This window comes from Mycteria americana, chromosome 7 (genome assembly GCF_035582795.1).
Source record: "Mycteria americana isolate JAX WOST 10 ecotype Jacksonville Zoo and Gardens chromosome 7, USCA_MyAme_1.0, whole genome shotgun sequence".
Taxonomy (NCBI): domain Eukaryota; kingdom Metazoa; phylum Chordata; class Aves; order Ciconiiformes; family Ciconiidae; genus Mycteria; species Mycteria americana.
This window is the reverse complement of record NC_134371.1, coordinates 57,363,440-57,384,450: the sequence shown is the minus strand read 5'-3', so window position 1 is coordinate 57,384,450 and position 21,011 is coordinate 57,363,440. Positions and strand designations below refer to the sequence as shown.

General features: G+C 47.2%; 2 protein-coding genes across 12 annotated transcripts in view; one reads left to right on the top strand and one right to left on the bottom strand.

Moving 5' to 3' along the window:
• Nucleotides 1-8,982, bottom strand: part of SZT2 (SZT2 subunit of KICSTOR complex) — a 63,942-nt gene extending 54,960 nt beyond the window's left edge. For all 11 annotated transcript variants that reach the window (XR_012776613.1, XM_075508577.1, XM_075508580.1 and 8 more), the window contains exons 1-9: nt 8,938-8,982; nt 8,562-8,687; nt 8,215-8,388; nt 7,681-7,851; nt 5,663-5,794; nt 3,415-3,574; nt 2,827-2,933; nt 2,425-2,635; nt 1,170-1,340 (exon numbers count right to left, since the gene is read on the bottom strand). Coding sequence is in view for 10 of the 11 variants with exons in the window: in XM_075508577.1 (XP_075364692.1) it covers nt 1,170-1,340; nt 2,425-2,635; nt 2,827-2,933; nt 3,415-3,574; nt 5,663-5,794; nt 7,681-7,851; nt 8,215-8,388; nt 8,562-8,687; nt 8,938-8,967 (1,282 nt within the window). In the remaining variant the exon portion in view is untranslated. The remainder of the gene's footprint in view (nt 1-1,169; nt 1,341-2,424; nt 2,636-2,826; nt 2,934-3,414; nt 3,575-5,662; nt 5,795-7,680; nt 7,852-8,214; nt 8,389-8,561; nt 8,688-8,937) is intronic.
• A 24-nt stretch (nt 8,983-9,006) lies between these two features.
• MED8 (mediator complex subunit 8) lies at nt 9,007-19,759 on the top strand. Its single transcript, XM_075508589.1, has 7 exons — nt 9,007-9,095; nt 12,285-12,403; nt 13,457-13,601; nt 14,286-14,426; nt 14,849-14,930; nt 15,966-16,214; nt 19,280-19,759. Exons 1-7 carry the CDS (start codon nt 9,090-9,092, stop codon nt 19,342-19,344), a joined length of 807 nt encoding a protein of 268 aa, XP_075364704.1. The 5' UTR covers nt 9,007-9,089; the 3' UTR covers nt 19,345-19,759.
• Nucleotides 19,760-21,011: the final 1,252 nt, after the last annotated feature.

Here is a 21,011-nt window from a genome sequence, read left to right as displayed (position 1 = left end):
GTTATAAGGAGAAAGGCATTGCTCTTAAATACGTTTGTGCAATGCCAGAGAAGGAGGATAAACTTAATTAAGGATAATAAATTCACACAGGTCTAATTTGGTCTGAGTGAGTTTAGAAAGGAAGCTAGAGAAAGAGCAATGAAGCTCTGGGACAATCTTCCAAGCAGAACAGTGGCATAATATATTTACATGGTTTTAAGGCAGACCACAGTAAATTCATAGAAAACATCATGTAGCAAGTTTGGAATGATTTTGGAGTTATATCACAGACTTTGATTTTCTGATATAAAACATATTCTGTGTACTAATATCCCAAAATGAATAGTGAAAATTGGATCACCATGTGTTGTACACATTTACGCTGTGTTTTAAGGATCCCATTCTCCAGGCTTTCTATCAGTCACTGTGACGGTCAAGAATAATTTCTTCTCTTGCTTGCAATTCATAATTTGCATTTGGATTTTTTCCCTTCAGTTAAAGCACTACCACTAGCCACAGCTGGAGATGGAAAGTTAGGTAGGGTTTACTGGCACTCCTTGGGATACTTAAACACCTCAAAGTCCCTAGTCAGCAGCTAGTTCTTACACTCCAGGTGCCATAATCTCTAGCGAGTCAGATGAGAGAACAGGACCACTAGATAGTTTTATGTTCTTCTAGTATTGGTCATGGTCCTGACTGATCTGATATTTTCACCTAACAATATCCTTGTTTCCCCCAATTTCTTCCTTTGGAAGACTGCATTTTAGAGGCATAAAATCTGTTGTACCAAAGGGCTCAACTTTGTGTTAGTATTTTGGAGCGCATCTAGCAAAGGACTAGAAAGTGATGGAAAAAAGGAGAAATATAGAGGAAATCCCAGAAAACTGCAAAACCCCAAGTTCTGTCCCTAGTTTCCCTGCAATCGTGGGGACTCATTTCCAAGATACAGAGGGTCACAGTCTGTCTGTCCCTCCCCAGGCACTTACAGCCACAGAGGATGAGCCTGGCAAGTGCACAACAATACTGGACAGTCCTGCGTCAGGCAATTATTCACAAAAACAAACTCGGAGTCTAAGTTTATATAACACAGTATCAGCCACTCTGCTGAGATGGTAGACCCTGCACTTTCCTCTAAACAGTTGAGAAGAGAGTCCTATCCAAGCCTCCAGCTCCCCACACAGCACAGTCACCTTTTGTGATGTTGACCTCACGGATGCTGTAGCCCTCGCGCAGCCGGACTGAGACAATGCTCACGAGGTCAGCATGCACCTCCTTCTCAGTGTGCTTCTTCCTCCTCATCGCCAGAGCGGGGTTGCTGCTTGCAGACACCAGGTGCTCATTGAACAGTCTGTGCTGGGACACTGCAAACGGCAAAGATGGGGTTTGTGAGGGAGCAGTTCCGCTGCTCCTCATCCTATAGCAACAGCCCTCTCAAAGTGTTTTACAAAAGCTGCCAGCAACACTCGCTGGCCTGAAGAACAGTACGTCCTTCAGGCACCACTTACACCCACCCACTCCTGATTCTGCAACGCAGCAAAAAGGTCCACTAGTGTGGCCATGAGGCCTGGGAGAGGGGCGGGGTGGGGTGCCAGGCCCTGCTTCCTCTGGGACAGCCTTTGTGACAAGGCACACAGAGTTACACGTTTAGCCTAGACAGGCAGAAACCACACAGCTGTTGCAACAGTCACACAGCAAGCTTTTGGGCTTTACTCCTTTCCCTGGAAAACCTTGAATTCCCAGTGCTTTCTGAAAGGTATCAGGATGTGGAAGCCTTGAGTTTAAGCCACTAACATCTGATCTTTTTAGATTCAACATTTCCAAGTCCCAGGCCAGCTCTCTTCAAACTTGTCACTGCATGCAGCTTCTGCTGCCAAGTTACAGAAAGCGCAGATGACACCAGCATATCGCCAGGGCATGAAAGGGTCTTTCCATGTTTTACTGGTAACTAATCTCTCCTGGCATACTCTCAGTCACTAACATTCACAACATAAGAACAACCAAGAGAGGCATGTGGGACGGTTCTCAGGGGTCTAAGTTTTTCAATCCAAACTGCCATCTGCAAGGCCGATTAGGACAAGCTCTCCAGAACGTCCCCATCTGCGAGCTAGCCAGTGCGCAGGAAAGGTCGGAAGAGAGCTTCTCACCCCCTCCAAGTTCCAATGCAGCAGGCCTAACTGCAGTTTGCCGAGTGAAGTCCACAGAAAGGGGAACAGTGAAAAATGGAACATAAGTTTCCCCTGATCCACCCAGTTCCTGGAACCAGGAATCATAGATGAACCACAAGTCATAGATGGGGCTGCATGGCCCAATAGTGCCCAGAGCCTACAGGAGGCATGGCCCAGAGGGGACAAGGGAGATATCAGCATAACCAAGCCCAGGGGAGTCACCCCAAAGAGATGCTGTAAGACATCCATCTGCTGGAAGGAAGACATGCACATTCCTCACCGCAGTAGTATTCTGGATTCAGGGACTCCCCAGTACGCAGAAAGGAGTATAGCAGAAATGCCTTGTGATACACGTTCAGATCCAGGCTCAGGGGATCCAGCTCAGGGCACGTGGAGAGGTAAGCACCAAAAGTGGCCATGGCGATGAATTTCATCAGTTCCACATTGGGAACGTGGCCAAAGCTGCAATCGTACGAGTAGACACCGCCCACCTACGGGATGGATAAAGGAGATACCTGAGAGAGTACAGCAGTACTGAGGACAAGGCAGAGGACCGGTAAAGGCCTCAAACAGGCAGAGAAGTCCTCTCTTCCCCTCTGGAGGTGAACGCCACCGACAGCAACCCACCTTCCTCCCTCTGGCAGGCAGCAGCCCCTACACTCCCTGATAACGGCAGACATACCTGTACAAAGGAGCAGGCCACTGTGCCACTGCGGAGCTGGTTGAGTAAAGTCTCGCACACAGCCACATCAGGGACGCTAGTCACACCATCCGTAATTATTATTATACCTGTAAACAAGGCAATATCTTAGTGCATCTTCCATCTCAACCAGCTACCACTCTCCCAGTATATCCATCAGAGAGAAAATTTAGGCAGGGCGAAAGTAAAAAGGAAAATCCTGAGGTTGGTTTAGAGCTTTCAAAGTGTTCTGGAGCTGGCAAGCTTCCTGACTAGGTACAGCAAAGGGCAGGGCACGAACTCAGGGAGGGCACAGCTCTGCACACCCTGGGTTGCCCCGAGCAACAGTCATAGCTGTGCTTCCTTACAAACTCCCTAACGCTGACACACGGCACGTGGCAGTGTTGTTTTCCCCATTCCCACCACCACAATTTGCCCACAGAGTGCAGAGCAAAAGCTGCCGTTGAAATTTCATCACTAACAGAAGGGTCCATGCACCAGCCCTTATAAAATTAATCTCAGCCTAAGGCAGGAGGAATACAACCTTTTGCAAACAACCGGGCAAACCTTAACCCAGAGGATTAAGCCAACCTGCACTGGAGTTGGAGGGCAGCAGCTGCAACGCTAGGATCCCCTGCCGGACCATGCTGACGAGGCCAACGTCGGCAGTGACAACAGACACGCTGGGCTTCCTCGCAGATGACTCCTGCACGTCACCAGGGCTCTCTTGGCTCAGGGGTGACAAATCCACCTAGAAAAGTAAAAAAACCCCACAAGGTCCCATGGGGCTTCAGCCTAGCTCTAGTTCTCACTCTCCCGAATAGCCTTCAGTCTAGCAGCCCCATGGTACCACAGCCCTGGAGCAGTTCAGCAGATTCCACTTCTAGGTTTAATTTCCAAGTGCTCTCAAAGTCCTGGTCACTTGGACCCCTTAGAACAGCTGGGCAAGGCTGCTTGGGGGTGGAGGAAGAGGACAACATGCCCAGAGCTTTATTATAAGCTGATTTCTCACAGAAGCGGAAAGATGAGACACTTTGGGGTCACTAAAGCTCCTCTGCAGAGCAAAGCAGTTCCCAATTAAAGAGATGGTGAATACCTCTTTTTTCCTTGTCATTTAGTAGAAGCTGCAGCTATTCAGCAACTACTCAAGTAAAGCCCAGAAACACTGGAGAGGCAGAGACAGCTATGTCTCACTTATGAAGAACTGCAGCAGAGGGGGTAAGCTGCCTCGTAAGGACAAAGTCTAGTGCCTATACATTTAACTCTGTTCAAACAGCACTCGTTATGCAGTGCTGATATAAGCAAATGCTGGTAGGCTTCTCCTGCATCGTCTATGAAAAATATCCCCCAGGCAAAGCCTGAAATTTGTATAATTACACTGGTGAGGAACCTACTGTGTTCATAGTCCCCTCATCTCCAGAAGGCTCTGGCAGTTCAACCCTGTAATATACTATTGCTTCATTTTTACTGCTAATATAGAGAAAGGGCGAGACCTCCCCTGCAAAGCTACAGATGATTGGAGCTGGGAAAAGAAAATTAGAACTAACTGAACTTTTGTTCTGTACAAATGGGAGCGGTCTGTGGCTGTGAGCAAAAAACCTGACTATCCATCACTTTAATTTGCCAGATGCCTTAAATTCAGACACTTGTTGACAATGATACAACTAATGCAACTTCAAAAGTAAAAAAAGTTTCAGTCCCTGCCCTTCCCCTGGGGCCTCCTACCTCCACCCCAGAGCCTGTGGCAGGACTCGCCAGTCCCTCTGGCCTGCAAGCGCGTCTCTTTCCTCCATTTGCATGGAAGAAGTTACAGGGTAGTTTACCATGAGAAATACTGCAGCAAGCAGGAATGCATACAAAGCACTGCAAAAACACCAGCTGGACACACTGGTAAAGGTATTTACTTCCTGCAATCTTCTTTCTGTTTCAGGACTGACAGCCTTAGCATTCAAAGACATAAATTTCAGCTAGAATATGAGATTTGAAGCACTTCAGATATGCAACTGCAATAGATCACCAACAGCCTCCTGCTTATCTGATTTTGAGACTTTTTTTTTTCTTTTTTCCCAAACTCTAATAACTAATGCTAAATAAAGACTAAATAACCTCAGGCAGGCCAATAATGCCTTTGACTACAAGAAGGGTGCCCATAGATACAATTGTGACTGACACATGAACATGGCAGTATCATAATATAACCTTCAGATTCTTAATTTCCAAGATCAGGAGGGATGATCTTGATGAGAAATCCATAGACATTCTGAATCCCTACAGGGTCTCACTTTTAATTTCATCCTAAGCTGTATTTTACAGTGCTATCCTTAACTTGCCGATACCTATATCCGTGGCTACTAAACAGCCTCTGCCACAGATTTCAACGAGTATTAGAAACTGCACCAGCTGTTTATTCAGTTTCATGGTCAGTTTTTGTGGTAACAAGGAAGTATTTACATTCAAGAAATGTAACCAGGGCCAAGGCCATATTCGCAGCTATTTATAGATTAAGGATACGGGCATAATCACCTCTCCCACCACCTTCTTCAGAGAGAAAGCACATCCTACAGTTTGTCCCATGATGTACAAGAAGTCAGGCTGCTTTACTGCACAATAATTCTGGGGAAGATAAACATTCTCATCAGTCCTTCTAAACACTTACTGGTTCTGCTTTCCTCAGTGTTCGTGTCTCATTACTGGATGCCACAAAGTTATGTTACAAACTCCTTAGCTGTTCCTTCTCCAGACCTATGCCGCTGTTCCTCTTGCCACCTCACCCCAGAGGGGCCTCCAAGTGCAAATCTCCAAGGAGCCAAGAGACCCCAACGACCTCTGCCCTCCTTACCTGTGGTTTGGGTTCATACTGTTGCTGGAGCATCTCTGCCACTTTGTTCTCAAAGGCACATAGCTGTGTGTAAACTTGGTGCAGAAAGGCCTCTCGCTTCGTCTCATCCAGCTGACAGCCCTGGAATAGTACCTAGCCCAAGGACACACGTCAGTCATCAAGTTAAGGTTTTGTAGTACCAGCCCCTAAAATGGGACAGGAACACAGTTCTGCATGGTGAAGTTCATGTCCCTGACAAAGTACAGGTACAGCACAGGCCTCTTCTCACTATTCCTGCTCAGGGCCAACTGCCTGTGAGCAGCGGTGTCTCATGGCATCTGCAGTGCACTCCGCAGCAGATGCTCACATCACTCTTTGGGACTGGGCAAGAAATTTCTACTTCATTTGCCTTCTTCCAGGATAAGCAGTTGTCAGCAGAAAGCGATGTGGGATCCTTGTTAGAAGCCATTAACTCTGGTCTGATGTTTCTAAGGAAGGCCTGTTTGTTCTAATCTAACTCACCTATAATTGCACTGATCCAATTATCTTCCAGTAAGTGGCTGGATAAAGGAACAGCAAATTGAAATAAAGAAAAGCAAAAATTAGACTGGACATTACAAAAGAGGCTGAGTGATGTGACAGAGTGAGCCTGCCACCACAGAAACTCCCAAGCTGACAGGCATGACACTTGTGTTTACAGACGCCACCATTGTACAGGCAATCTCTGTCCACAACCACGAGGCAAAGAAGATACCACGTGTAGACAAAGAACTCAACAGACGGGTGGGACACTGCCTGTTATCCACATTCCCTCAGCCTCAGATGGGCAAGACCTCATAGTGACATAGGAAAAGTAAACGATTACAATATAGACAGGCTTTCCTGGATGAGTGATACACATATATGCCTTTTCCTCCATAAAAGGAACATAAAGTTTATTCGGCTGTACCCAGCTATTACAGTTCCTGGCCTCATACAATAAACAGGTCTTTAGAGAGATCCAAAGAAGAAAAATGTAGCAACTTCAGAGTGCTCAATTTAGTGTAAATAGGGGAGATACTGAGGTGAAGCATGATGGTGTCTGAAGGGTAGCTGGACAAAATGACACACAAAACATCATTGGCAAATGGAGAAATTCCTGCTACGCTTACTTTGCTAGGACCTAAGAACGCAATGCAAGGGCCACGCTCTTCAAGCACTATACAGACCATTAAAGGCTGCAGCCTTGCAGAAGGCTTGGGCAGAGGTGGGCTGGGAAGAGAGAGGGAGGGAACAAGCGTAGACTAACAGGCTCCTCCTGTTACCACCCACTTTCCCTGGTATTAGCAAAGGGATGAAATACACCATCAGAAACATGAAAATAATGTGAAAATACTGTGAGGTAGAAGGGATCAAGGATAAACTTCAAAAACCATCCTGGCACCATAAACCAGACTTCAATTATTAGACAGACCTGCCCTGGCTCAAGTAAAAATCTCACCGATAATCTCAATACTGGGGCCAGCTGCTCTCTCCAGCAAGGAGAAACATATTCATACCAGTGCAAAGAGAGCGCAAGGTTTGTAGGAAGAGGCAATTATCTTTGAATAAACCACTGCTACACAGTTGGAGCAGGCAGACGAGCTTTTGGGCACACCAGCTCTTCTTGAATGCTTCAAGCTAATTATAACAGGCCAAAAAGAATTAGTCAACAGAAATTAAAAAAAAACCAAAACCAACAACAAAACAACAAGCAGCACACATTTGACATGAGGGAAATATTCCCTGTGGCCCAACTCTGAGACCGTGCCTGTGGGTGGAGTTCTCTGCTGGGCCCTGCTCCCCCAGGAGAAACCTCCACTTCCTGCCCAGAAAGGAGAAGTTGCTCACATACACTTCCCCACGGCACCAGGCTGCACATTTTAATGAGACAAGCCTGCAGCATCACAGATAGCAGAGCCCAGCTACCACATGCCCCCGCTTTCCTCTGGGTTCACAGGAAGTCCATACAGTGAGCTGCCCACGCGCCAAGCCATGCCAAGGGAGAGGCTGAACTTTACCTGATGGGACTGCAGGCCGATGATGGAAGAATACGCCTGGATGGTGACAAAGATCTCTGGCTGGTAGATAATGTCTGAACCAGGGATACGAAAGGGTCTTAACAATCCAACCAAGCATCGGGAAAGGGCATGAAACACTTCATCAAAAATTATTTCCCCTGTTGAGTCATCCTACAGAAACAGAGAAAGGGAACAGCTTTTTCATCTTCTAGGACTTTCAATCTCACTGCTGGTTGCCCCACCATGCAGAGCCAACAGCAAACATCCTTCTGCAATGGCAGCTGGATTAAAATGACAGCTCCCCGTAAACAAAAGTCCGTCATTGAGCATTCAGCAGAGAAACAGGATCTGCCATTAAGCTGCCTAGCTAGGAGCATGGCATGCCTCCCTCCTGGGAACAGCAAGACTTCTGCAAAAGTTAGGACTAACACAGAAAGGAATAAGCCATGTCAGCAAATAGAAGATGTATTTGCTACGTAAAAGGGTCGAGCCTTTTAACACAGAACACCCCAAAGAGGCAGTTTCTGCACTTACCACAATCCCTGTGGAAGGGCTCAGATCAAGTTCAATCACAAATCGGTACTGGCGGGCCAGGAAGGTGACCCGCGTGGAGGGGACAAGGAGATAGGGCCTGGGCTGGACGGGCTCGTCTGGCTGCCACCCGTTAGGCAGGATGCTGAGAACATCAAGTTCATTTTCTGACTTTACCTACAAGAACAAGTAAACGGTACACGAGAGAACGTCAAGCCAAGCCAAAGGAAGCATCAGAGAAAGGAACTGGGTTAAAATCTTCTGCGGGGTGCAGCTGCTCATGAGTGGCGCAGAGCCAGCCTGCCGCATCAGGCCGTGGTGACGCCGCCCGGCCCCGGGCACCAACTCACCAGCTCCGGCTCGGGCACAGCCCAGATGACCTGATGGAGCCGGCTGAGGACCCAGGCGAGGCGCACGTTGCGGGAGATGCGATAGTCTTTCTTCATCAGGAGGAAGACGTGCCCTGCCTCCTCCACCTGCGGCGGGAGCACAGCGGTCCAGGTCACCCCGGGGCACCCCGCCCGGCACCCCGTCCTGCCGCTCACCCCCAGGCTGCTTGGGCGCCGCACCCCTCGCCTTCCCTCACAGGCCAGGCCAGCCCCGCTGCTCCCCACCGCGGCCCTGTCCCCCGCGCCGCGGCTACCCCTCACCTCGCTCCTGCCCCCGCTCCCCGATTCCCCCCTCCCCAGCTCGGCCCCGGCCCCGGCTGCCCCGACCCGGTCCCACCTCCGAGTCGGGCCTCTCGGCGGCCGCCATGTCCGGCGCGGCCCCGCCCCGCGCCCTCTGACCTCCGCCCTCGCGCCCGCCCGGCCCCGCCCCCCGCGGCGCGCGGCTGACCCGGAAGCGCCGCTGTCCCGGAGCAACCGGGCGGTGCCGCCATGCAGGTGAGGGGCGGCGGGGCCGGGCCGGGGCTGAGCGCAGCCGCGGCCCGGCCGGGGGCAGCGGGGCGCGGGCCGGCTCGGGGGCGCGGCGGGGAGGCGCTGCGCCGCAGGCCCGCCCGGGCCGCTGCCGGGGCCTTGCCGCGGGCGGGAGGCCGGCGCGGCCTGCGGGGCCGCTCCGTGGCGGGGCCGGGCCCCGCGTTTCGGTGCCTCCTGCCACGGACGCCCCGAGCTCCGCGCGGCTCGGCCTGAGGCGGTGGCCAGCGCTGCTGCCGCCTTTTGGGCCGGCCCTGGCAGGGGCTGCGGCCGCCGAGCGGCGATTCTCCCGCCGGCTGCGGCGGTGGTTCCTGCCCGTCCTCGGCCCGTCTGCTCCCCAGGAGTCAAACCCACCCGGGCTGAAGCAGCCTGGGTTGGAGACTGAGCTGGCCCTCGAGCAGCTGCTGCAATGCTTTCCTGTGCAACAACCTCCCCGTGCTGCACGGCTGTAGGGTGCGTGTGAGTACGGATACCCGAGCGCACCGCTCCCTCTCAGCCCTTGCCGCGGCCCTTGGTAAGAGTCATCAAACCAAAGGTCCACCTGCCCAGCAGCTTGGCTTGGCCACTAGCTAAAAAGCCGATGCCCAAAAGAAGTTGTGAGAGCAAAATAAGCTACCGATGTCATTCTGTATAAACTATTTCTAGCACATCCCTTGTGTTTAATGGCCTTGGATGAATTTTTGTTGATGGAAGAAGGATCTAGTTACTTCTTGAAGTGCTGTGAATTTTTAGCATCCATAATGTCCAATGGAAAAGAGTTGCAGAGGTTAATGACAGGTTAACAGGCTGTAAAGATCCACCTCCTTTGGTTTATTTGAAACTGCTACCTGCTGGCTTCGTGCAAGTCTCCCGGTTGTCCTACTGGAAAACAAAGTGAAAATGGGTTGTCCTGCAATTCCTCGTCTATAGGGTTTGTTATATTGTCTCTCCTCGTTTCAGCCATTCACACATACCGGTCTCTTTTCTGTTTTTAACTACTGCATCTATGGAACTAATGAATATTCTTGATCATCCTTGTTGCCTTTATTTGTACATATTCAGACTATATCCCTTTTCAGTTGGAGGCACAAGAGTGACATATAATACTTGAGGTGCAAATGAGGCATGCATTTATACAATGACATAATGATGCTTAGTTTTCCGTTGCCTTCCTAATAAATCCTATTATCGCTTTTACTTCCTTGTCTGCTTCTTGAGCCTTGGGCAGATGTTTTCATGGGTTACCCTCAGATAATCCCAAGATCTTGTTTCTGAGTGATAATGTTATCAGCTCAGAGAATGTCATTGTGTATGGAAAGTCAGGATTGGGGTTTTTTTTTTCCCTTCCACGTGTGTCACTTTATGTTTACCTACTCTGAATTTCACCTTTACCTCTCAGTTGCTCCATATCAGGAGGTCCTTCAGCAACCCCTCCCATAAGCCCTATCTTTACTACCTCAGGGCAATTTAGTCTTGCTAAAAAACTCCTTAAAGCACCACTTGAATATAGCATACGCCTGCAAGAGGCACAGCATTCCTTGGAAACACCGGTTGGTCTTACTGCATGCGTGCTTTGCAGTGCTTACATCTGCTTCCAGCTCTTACTGGCTTTGGAGAGAGCCTACGAAAGAAGGAGGCTTGGAGTACGCTGCTGCCGCAAGAGCAATGGGTGTGCAATAGGATCTCATTCGTCCTCTTGAGGGCTTCTTGGATAAGCGCAGGCAACGGGCCAGGTGAATTGTCATGGGTGCATATGCCTGGCACCCCTGCAGTGAAACTCTGGCTACCAGCCCAAGTTGTAATACAGGCATTAGTTAATCTTCTTGCACAAATACAGTGCTCACAAACAGTTGTAGACTCATTTCTTAATTGCACAGGAACTGACTAGTCCCATCACAAGATGGAGGAGAGCACTTTTATCTCGAGGGGGAACACCCAGCAATCTGCTCCATGAATCCACTCCATGGACTGGGGATCAAATTTTAACAAAGTTGACTCAGCCTTTTGTTCTAAGGTGGTTAAGTGAAGTGAAGTCTGATCAGTGATTACTAAAAAAAAAGCCTTTATAGTCTTGTCAGACTATAAATAAAATAGAATAATTTTGTGTTCTCGGGAACATGGAAGATACCTGATAATCTCTCCAGTGAAGCTCACGCTGGTCCAGTGTGTTTAAACAGAACAACAACAAACCCAATAGCAAGCATGCCAACAGCCTGAGTCACTCTATCTGCTTTCCAATCAGCATTCCCTTTCTATTATTTGATTGCTTTGTCCCACCCTCCTCGTGGATTATTATTGTACAGTTCTCAACTTTCATGAGCAGTTCATTAGGGCTGGGACTTTAATTATATTTTGCACAATACTGTAGTATGAGTAAGTTAGAATAGATAAGATTCTAGAGGGTTTTTGCAAGAGTCAAGGATATGCCTTGGTGTCTTTGGCAACAGATCCCCTGTCCTGACACTTTGTCTGTCACCATCCTCCCTCACCCTGGGATGTCAGTGGAAAAGGTTATTTAAACAATGTAATCCAGAGCAAAAGGCAGGAGGTGGCGTGTGCGTGTGTCAGTATGTGCGGTCTCTGTCACAGCAGGCCTCCCGCAGCCGGTAAGGCACAAGTAGAATAGGAGCTGCCAGTTTGTTTAGCAGCTGGAAGTGGCACTTGGGCAGGAAGAAAGTAAAGAATGAGGTGAAGGGCAGAAACTGCAGTCTTTAGGCCATGGACTTGACACTCATTTTGCAAAAGGCTGTTTTGGATGAAGACATCACTGTGCCCACATGTGCTGTCAGAAAAGGTTGAGGGAATGCTAATCTACTTTGAGCTGGGTTAGCTTAAATGGCTCACAAAGGTGGCATGAGCTAACTTTGATGACTTTGCCTGATCTGGTAAAAAGCAGATGTGAGTGATAATATCTTCACTACACTAATCTAGATCTTAAAGAGGACAGCTAGCCAAGGGTTTGTCTCAGGCACAAGTCTCTTGCCTAAGTGTTCTGACCCAAGGGGAAAGGGTCAGTGTGAAACCATAGGATTTTTATCTCCAGAGTCTCTGTTTGCTTCCCCTGAAAAGGAGGCTCTCTGTAGGAGAGATTGGACGATAGGTGCATGTGTGTGGATCCACAACACCTTGGGAAGGTGTTAAGCCTTGTACTCATCCCTTGTCTTTCTTGCCTTTTTTTAGAGAGAGGAGAAGCAGCTGGAGCTGACCCTGGAGGCACTCATTAGTCAGGTGGCTGACCTGAAGAACTCCTTGGTCAGTTTTATCTACAAGCTGGAGAATGAGTATGACCGACTCACATGGTAAGGTGTCTCACAGAGCTGGGGACACTGTCAATCACTGCTGAAGCTGTTCCAGACTCGGCTCAAAAGACCACAAAGTATAATTAAAAACCATTAGCCTATCATCAGTAGGTTTAAATTTGCTTTTCACATTTCTGCTGGAGGAACCACTACATGTGTTCCACCAGAAAACCAGCTGAAATCCATTGGTTCCATGCTGTATAGTAATGGAGTCATGCTAACACCTTTTAATCTAGACGTTTTATGAGAACTAGACTTGCATCTGCAGTGACTGGAAGCTTCTTGGACAAAATATCTTAGATACCCACATACACTATAAAATGAGCAATGGTTCTTTCTGCATTTCTTGACCTTTCTGGCTTTTTCTGGCTCTGGTATAAACTGAGCTCTTGTGTTTTGCTGGTTCTGCATGTTTTACGGGACAGTTTGAGAGACTTGCAAGGTGGCATTCTCTTCCTGATGGAGCATAAAGATGTTATAGCTACAGCATAATAAACTATACAGTATCTTAGACAGTGTCTGCCACTGCAGCAAAGCTTCACAGGCAGTTAGCATTTATAGTTAATGTTGCAGAAAGCAGGAGAGGTGATGAATCCCAGAGAGAGCAAGCTGAAGGGGACCTCCTTGACAAGATTATCAGTTATTTTGCTTCATTACTGCTTAGTCTGGATAGCCAAGCTATAAATATTGTCTCTCCTGGCTGTACTGCTTAGGATTTAAATTGTTTCTCAGACCTTGCTCTAGCATTGCACTGGGAGAGTTAGTGATAAGGAAAGCATTGCTTCTGTGTATGTTACTGAAATCCCAAACAACTGCCACTTCCAGTAATACTGCTTGTAATGTCCCTGAGCATTTGAGCTATTTGCAGTAGGGACTGGGATTTGTCCACACCTGCACATTCAGCCCTAGGTTTTACTGCTTACAGTCTGGAGTAGACTGATTTGAGGATTAATAGTGTTATTTCCTCACTTCTCAGCCATCTGAGTGAAGAAGAGATAAAAGCCATGTGTGGCATCCCTTTCCATGTTCTGTCCTCTTTATTTGCTTTCCCAGGCCTTCAGTTCTGGACAGCTTTGCATTGCTCTCAGGGCAGCTGAACACCTTGAATAAAGTGCTAAAGCATGAGAAGACCCCACTATTGCGAAACCAGGTTATCATACCCCTAGTGCTGTCTCCAGATCGCGATGAGGAGATCATGGTAAGAAACTTCCTTCTGAGTGTTGGCCCTGGAGTGTCAAAAAGTGCTTGTGTATCTGCTCCAGCTTGTCATTCCTTGTGCTTGGCATTCCTCAGCTCTAGGTCTAGAGAAAGAAAAGGTAATGAGTAGTTCTGCTTGGGAGCTGCTTTGCTGGGGGACTTTCATCTACAAACACTTTCACTGGATACACTTTACAGGAGGTGTTCCTGTTCATAAATATGTTATTTTCATGATGTTGGGGCTGAAAGAGATAGTGTCTTGTTGTGTAACTGGGAGGTCTCCTTGCAAGCTCCTGGTTTTCTCTGCTGTAGCTGTGCTGTTTCTGTCAGACATCCGCATCTAGATTTGCATTGTTTGTCATCTGACCAACATGGGGTGTGTTACAGAACCTCCGGCACGCGCTGGCAACGTTTATTCTCCACTTCAGTGAGAAAACATTTCAACTGATTGTGGCCATGCTGGTGGGATTGCACTGCAGACCCCCGTGGGTTGCTCTGACTAAACAGGCACAGTGCACATTCCTAGACAAATTGTTGAAGCTTCCTAATGTCTCCACAGATGAAGGTTTCCCCACAGCACGCTACTAGCCTTGTTCCAGCACCATGGCCTGTGCTCTGGTCTTGAGCTGTCTGAGTGCTGGGCTGGAGGAGGAGGCTCTGAGTGTGGCTTGTCCAACTATTGCAGCGGCAGACAGAGGGGCGTGTGCCAGTGTTCAGCCATGAGGTAGTGCCTGACCATCTTCGAACTAAGCCTGACCCTGAGGTGGAGGAGCAGGAGAAGCAGCTGATCACAGATGCAGCTCGAATTAGCCCTGATGTGGCACAGGTAAGTGAAGAAGAGTTTGATACTTCTGCCTCTTAGTCCCAGGGCACGGAATGCCCTTTAACACTGCTTCTTCACCCTTCTGTCTGACAGTTTTCTTTTTTGCTGTGTCCTTTTCTGTCTTGAGATTTCTCCAGCTGACCCTAGCTGAGGTTTGGTTTCCTCCACAGTTTCACAAACTAAGGGTATCCAGCCCACTGGCTCTTCACAGGAGGTGCCATCAGACCAGTCAGAGAAAGGCGAAGGCTATCCCATCCCCATAGTGCCCTCCTGCATGCATTAGCAGTGGGCTCTCTAGGCTCTGCTACGAAAATGCTTATGTTTGGTTACACAGACCCTGGGAAGAGAGAACTTGTTCGTTTACCTTGCTGACTTGTACTGAGTTGGAGGTATCCTGGCAGTTTCTGATGGTTTTCATTTTGCAGAAACAGATCCAAAGTCTGAACAAAATGTGCTCAAATCTGCTGGAGAAAATCAGTAAGGAGGAACGTGAATCTGAAAGTGGAGGTAAGTCACTGAGGTGGAAGTGGGGTACAGGGCCCAAGCAGCAGGCTTGAGAGAGTAGTGGCAAAACAGGTAAATCAGAGAGCCTGAAGCATGAGAAACGCAGATGAGCAGCGTAGACGAAAGCATTCCAGAAGATGCAAGATTGGCTGTCCTGGAGCCCCCTACTTTGAAAAGGGGTCCTGTGGGTGCGATGAGTCCTGCTTGTGTGACCTATGCATGGCAGGAAGGTCATTCCAACCCTTTGACATATTCCCCTTTGAGGAGGTGGTAAGTATTTAACAAGAAAACATCCCAATCAACTTGGATTAATAAAAAAAGCTGTGAAAATGCAGTGGCAGTGAATGGGAAACCCCTTAGCTATGTTCTGAATGAGCCCACAACAAGTTTGTTGGCAGACTTTTGTGTGACGTCCTCTAGTTGATGGCTGCTTCAGACTCATGGTCAACCTTTTCTGGTTCTGACTCCGATGCTGGACATCCTTATTTTATTGGTGTCTGCCATCAGCTGTTCACTATTCCTGAGAGTGCTATGCACAACGTTCAAATGTAGTGGGGTTTTTTTTTGTCATCTTTGACACACACGTAGTGTAAGCAAGGACCCAAGCACAGGTTCTGTTTCCACGATTAATAGTATAACTGGGTAGGTGTGTGGTAGAAAACTTGCAGACACAATGCTGCTCATGAGCCTCCAAAAGGGGATGTTGCCATTGTTTATCTAAAACATAGTGCTTGGTACCTGCCATAGGATTCAGCATGGAAAAGGCTTTAGTGGGAACATTCTCATGGGCATTGAGGAGTCGGCTCCCTCTATCCTCCTTCCCTGAGCAGCATATGCCCTGCTCTCAGTGGAGGAGCTCTTGGATCACCATTGTACTTGGATTTTGCAGCTTCTTTGACCCTGCTGAGACTCTTGTAGGACAGCTTGTTAGAAGCTGATCTCTATTACATGCACCAAAATAGCAGAAAAGTAAATTCAGCTATGCTACTTTTTAGACTTGATTGCTAAAATGCTCCAAAATAACTCCTTTTCCTACAGGTTTACGACAGAACAAGCAGACTTTCAACCCTGCAGATACCAATGCGCTGGTAGCAGCTGTGGCCTTTGGGAAAGGACTGTCAAACCGGAGACCCCCTGGCTCTGGAGGATCTGTCCAGTCAGGCCAACCAGGAGCTGGTGCCATCATTGCAGGTGCTTCAGGCATGCAGCAGGTCCCAATGTCAGGTGCACCAGCTCAGCAGCAGCCAATGCTGGCAGGAGTGCAGATGGCACAAGCAGGACAGCCAGGTAAATACGTTGCATATCTGAGAGCAATTGAAATGCAGGGAGCAACAAAGACAAATGCAGATGTAGAGATTCCTCCCCAGTCACCTTTTAGATATAACCAAGTAAGAGGTTCCGTTCTGGCCTTAATAACATGCATCAGGTTGTAACGGTGGAGTAATACCTGCTTAAAATTGGCTCAGAGGTTGAAATGGATCCCAGCCATCCAGCTTTAGCTTCTTAACTCACACTGCAATACCACTTTAATAATAGACTTAGTGAACATAGGAATCAATATGGAGGGAAATCACAGTATACTTTTGCAGGGAGCTGTGCTGGAGGTTTTGTCAAATTTAATTTGTGGGTAGGCAATAAAGTGGAAAAGTTTGATGATAATGAGTTATTTAAGGTAAGAAAAAAACAAAAGCTGTCTGTAAAGAGTCACAGAAGGATTTCCTATGCCAGGTGACTTCACTTAATAATAGCAGATTACATTTGTATTAAAGTGAAACACATAGACATAGCAATTTGACTTTACATGTCCAGCACCTGGACTGTCACCTAGTTACTTGTATTTGGGAAATAGATACATGATATAATAGTTCTGTAAAGATATTAATTGGATGTTCAGCTGGGGCAAAAATGCAAACCAAATGTTAGGAATTACTAGAAAAGGAACAGAGAAAGAGAGGATATCATTAGGCCATTGTATAAATCCATTGAGCACCCACACCTGCAATATTATGTGCAGTTCTGATATCTTCTCTGCTACTGGGGATAGCTTTGTGGTAGGGAGAAGAAAGTATGGAAGCCTATAAAATCCCAAATTGTATACAGCAGGTGAATGGGGAATGATTGTTCACTGTTCCCCATGATACTGAAGGATCAATCAGAGTGCACCAATGAAAATAGCGGCTTGTAGATTCAGAACAAAAGGGAGATACTTCTCTGAATACGAAGTAATTACACTGTAGAGCACATTGCCAAGTGTGTGATAGGTAGATAAGGTTTATGTGAGATGGAAAAGTAAGTAAGTAGGTAAATTTCTGGATGAAAAATCAGTCAACAGCTAATCCTGAAGATACTATCTCTGACTCTAAGTCCCTGAGCCACCCTATGTTAGAAGCCGAGGGGGTATTCTGCAGAGGTATCAGTGCAGGCTTGCCCTGTTCTAGTATTCCTCCTTACATGTCCTCTGCTGTCAGGAATGGGTTTGGCCTGGGGGACCTACAGGCCTACCCTGTACTGTCATTCTTACGTTCATGTTAATTGAGATTTTGGATATTAGACACCCTAATTGATGTTTTCTTGCCTGTGTAATGACTGTTGTTCAGAAATGAATTGAGCAACAATATTAATCCTAAGTTAATTATGTATTTATGTAAGAGTTAGAAAGTAATTTCCACTGTGATTTGGAAACAAAGAAGGCCCCTGTGATTTCTGGCTGCATACCCACAAACACTGTCTCCAGGATGGGAAGACAGTCACTTCTATACATCAAGCAGAGTGCAGTGGTAACAAGAGCACTTGTCCAGCCTGTGTTACTAAGAAGTTCCCTTTTGATAAGAGCAGCTACACTGAGTTTCGCCAAAGGTCAGTCCCACTATCCTGCTTTTGATAGTGCCCATAGCCAAGGCTGAAAGAATATAAGAACAAAGTATATCCTGACAGCAGTTGTTGTTTAGGGATTTTAAGCCAGAGTTTGGTTTGAGACCAGTGGGTATAGCAACCATCAACTTCTGCAGTTCCTTTTTGAATTATGATTTTGATTTCTACAACACCTATGGCAATATGTCCCACAGCTTTATCACGTTTTGCTTAAAAAAATTCCTTTTTATGTTTACATCTTTTTCCTGATAATTTTATTGCATGTTTCCTTTTCACCTGTCTTGTGCGAAATGGCAAATAATCATTCCTCAGTTACTTTCTCCATACTAGTTTTCATTTTTTGGAAGTCTGTCATCTCCTCCTCCCTTCGTCCATCTTTTTTTTTTCCCCAGCTAATGAGTCCTATTCTGTTTAATATGGCTTTGTGTGAAAATTATAATATATCGTGGACCATCCTTGTCACTCTTACCCGCACCTTTTCTGTTTGTTTTCAAGACTGGGAACACCAGAACCAGTCACAATATTCCAGATGTAGGTGAACCATACAGTCCTGTTCACTGTTCCTTTTGGAGTAATGTCTAGCAGTATTTGTCTACTGATTGTTAGCACTACAGTGATATCAGATTGCCTGCCAATTCATTGCAGGCAATGACTCGCTTTGGATATGTTTGAGAAAGTTTAATAATCTTTATTCTTTTAGCCATTTGCTCATCAAATCTTTTCTTGTCCTGCTGCACTACAGTTTCAATTGTTGGAAGTTGTCCTTTTTTTCTGTTCTAATTTGAACACACTTTCTGAAGGAGTGTTCTTTGAATATCCCTCTGTGCTGCTCTTTAATCACTGTCTTTTTGTTTATTTTTCTGATCATCTTAGTTTTGCTTAGCACTGTACACTAATTGTAAGCTGCTAGTACAATGTCTTTGAACACACTCCCATGTGTGATTGGTATCGGCAAAGAGTAGTAATGCCCAAGAGGTGGGTGTGGTTAAGAGAAATGAAGAGGTCTGAGAGAGGCTTAGTAATTTAAATATACGCCCTGACTATAAATAATGCTACATGGAAGGGGATACAGTCTCTTGTGTTTGCCTATCTGAAATGGAAGTGGAGATTAGTCTGGGTACTTCTGTGAGTGCTGCTGTCAGCAACTTCTGTGAGACTGAACAAGACCCATACTCCTGTAGGAGCCTCCTGACAAAGAGAAAGGCTTGTTTAAGATGGAACAAGGATAGAATTTGACAGGATAGCAGGGGGACACAGGAATTGTCAAGGAGATTTCTCAAAAGAGAAAGGTGCCAATTAGTAGAAGAGGTTGATTGTCTTAGGTCAGAAGCTCGAAGATGCTGTAGCAGGTAAGCCTCGTGTAGTACCTGGAGTGGAACAGGAAGAGCCCAGACAGGGTTGTTGTGAGTCTTGCATGCTCCTGAGCAAATGTCCTCTCATACAGCCGATTTTGCACTGCTTTTTCTTTTTTCTCTCTCCAGGAAAAATGCCAAGTGGCATAAAAACAAACATCAAATCTGCCTCAATGCATCCATATCAGAGATGAGCTGAGATGAACCAGCCCCAGGGAACTGCAGTTACCAGCATTATTCCTGCTGCAGCCACCACACCTGGATTCCTTCTAGGCCTTCCAAGTCCCCTCAGATATCCACACACCATATCCAGGGAGACAGGGGTTATGAGGCCCTCCCCTGGGTTTTATTTAGTGCTGGGTGGCTTGTGCGGAGCTGCTAGTGGCCACGTCTCCTGGACACAAGTACTCCTCTGTTCAGTCCGAGCAGAGGACTTTGCTTCTGGTATTGATCCCATCTTCTTCAGGTCTGGCCTGGAGGACAACTACTCTTTCCTGATACAGAACCTGAAGAGCTGCACAGAGCACTCTGCTCCTTGTGTCTGCTTGTTGACTCGGGATGTTCTTTCTTTACTCCCTCTTGTTGAATAAAGACTGTGTTATGCACACTGTGAGACACTAGTGTCCATCCCTCTGGTCATAAGGACTCTCATTTCCCTTTGGTTAAGGCTACAGAGCAGCTCCAATCTAAAATACACAGAAAATGTTGGAGGCTGAGTGCTGGAGCTGCAGGCTTATGCGTAAAGGGCTGTTATAAAGTGAGTCAGCAGGGTACAAACATAAGCAGTAAAATACCTTGTTCATTGTAAGCCCATTACAACTATTCCCCAGAAAGCAAAGTACTGGGAAAGACTACTACAAGGCCCACAGCAAGAAGGCAGCATTTCAGGAACAGAAGCACAGAGCTTTTGTATTCTGATGCTTCTGCAAATCCCAGCTGGATCTGATTTTACTGCCATAGTTCTCTGTTTCTGTGCTTCCTATAAAGTTTCTTAGCTACTTCAGGATTAATTTGTCACTTCAGAGAGGTATTTCAATCTGCTCAGGACCGTGGCACCTCTCAGTTGGCCAGGCTGTGAGGTCTGGCCCATTTCTTTTTGGAACTGGGCATTGTGAAGCCATCCCTGTTCTACTTTCTGCCCTGGAGCTGTAACATATAATCTGCCTAATGAAAGATTCCTCTGAGAATAAAGGGTGGGGGCGCATGCCCACAGAGCATGTCAGTACATACAGCACTATGCTGAAGACAGCCGTCATGCCTCTTGCTGCTCTTGCCTGGACTTCCCTTTTGCCTTGTGAAAGCCAGCGCTGTATTTTACTCAATAGCATCTGTCAGCAATCTTATGGGTGAGGAAATCTCCGCTCGGCAGATACAGCCTGCAGCTGCTCCTGCACTGCTTGCCTCTGAGCTAATCAGATCCAGCTTACTTGTGGAGGCTGTGGGTCGTTCTCCCAAAACAAAACTTTCCACAAAGCTGTGACTAGGGCAGCTATCAACCCATTTTGATGTGCAGGCCCTTGAAAAGCACTGTGCTGGGAAGTAGAAAGTTGAGCTGGAAGAACAAGCAGCTTATATGGTAAGCAAAGCTGCTCACTACGAATGAGCCTAGCAATGTGTCTGCAATGGCACCAGCCCAGCCAGACTGATGGGATTGCTTTTGCTCCTAATGAATGTGGAGCTCCTGGCGTTCTTGGGAGCTACTGACTGCAGTGGGGAGCTGGTGTGAAGGCAGAGGCATGCTGCTGGCTCTGGCACGAGGGTTTTGTGCAATGCCTGGAGCCTGATGGCAGGGGAGTTGGAGCACTGCAGGGACGGCTTCTCCCTGCTCTATCTCATGTCCCTGCTTTGGCTGGAAAGGAAA

Coding starts and splice junctions, on each gene's coding strand:
- MED8 (XM_075508589.1), top strand. Junction 14,931..15,965: donor ACGTGAATCTGAAAGTGGAG/GTAAGTCACTGA, acceptor CTTTTCCTACAG/GTTTACGACAGAACAAGCAG. Junction 16,215..19,279: donor GGCACAAGCAGGACAGCCAG/GTAAATACGTTG, acceptor TTCTCTCTCCAG/GAAAAATGCCAAGTGGCATA.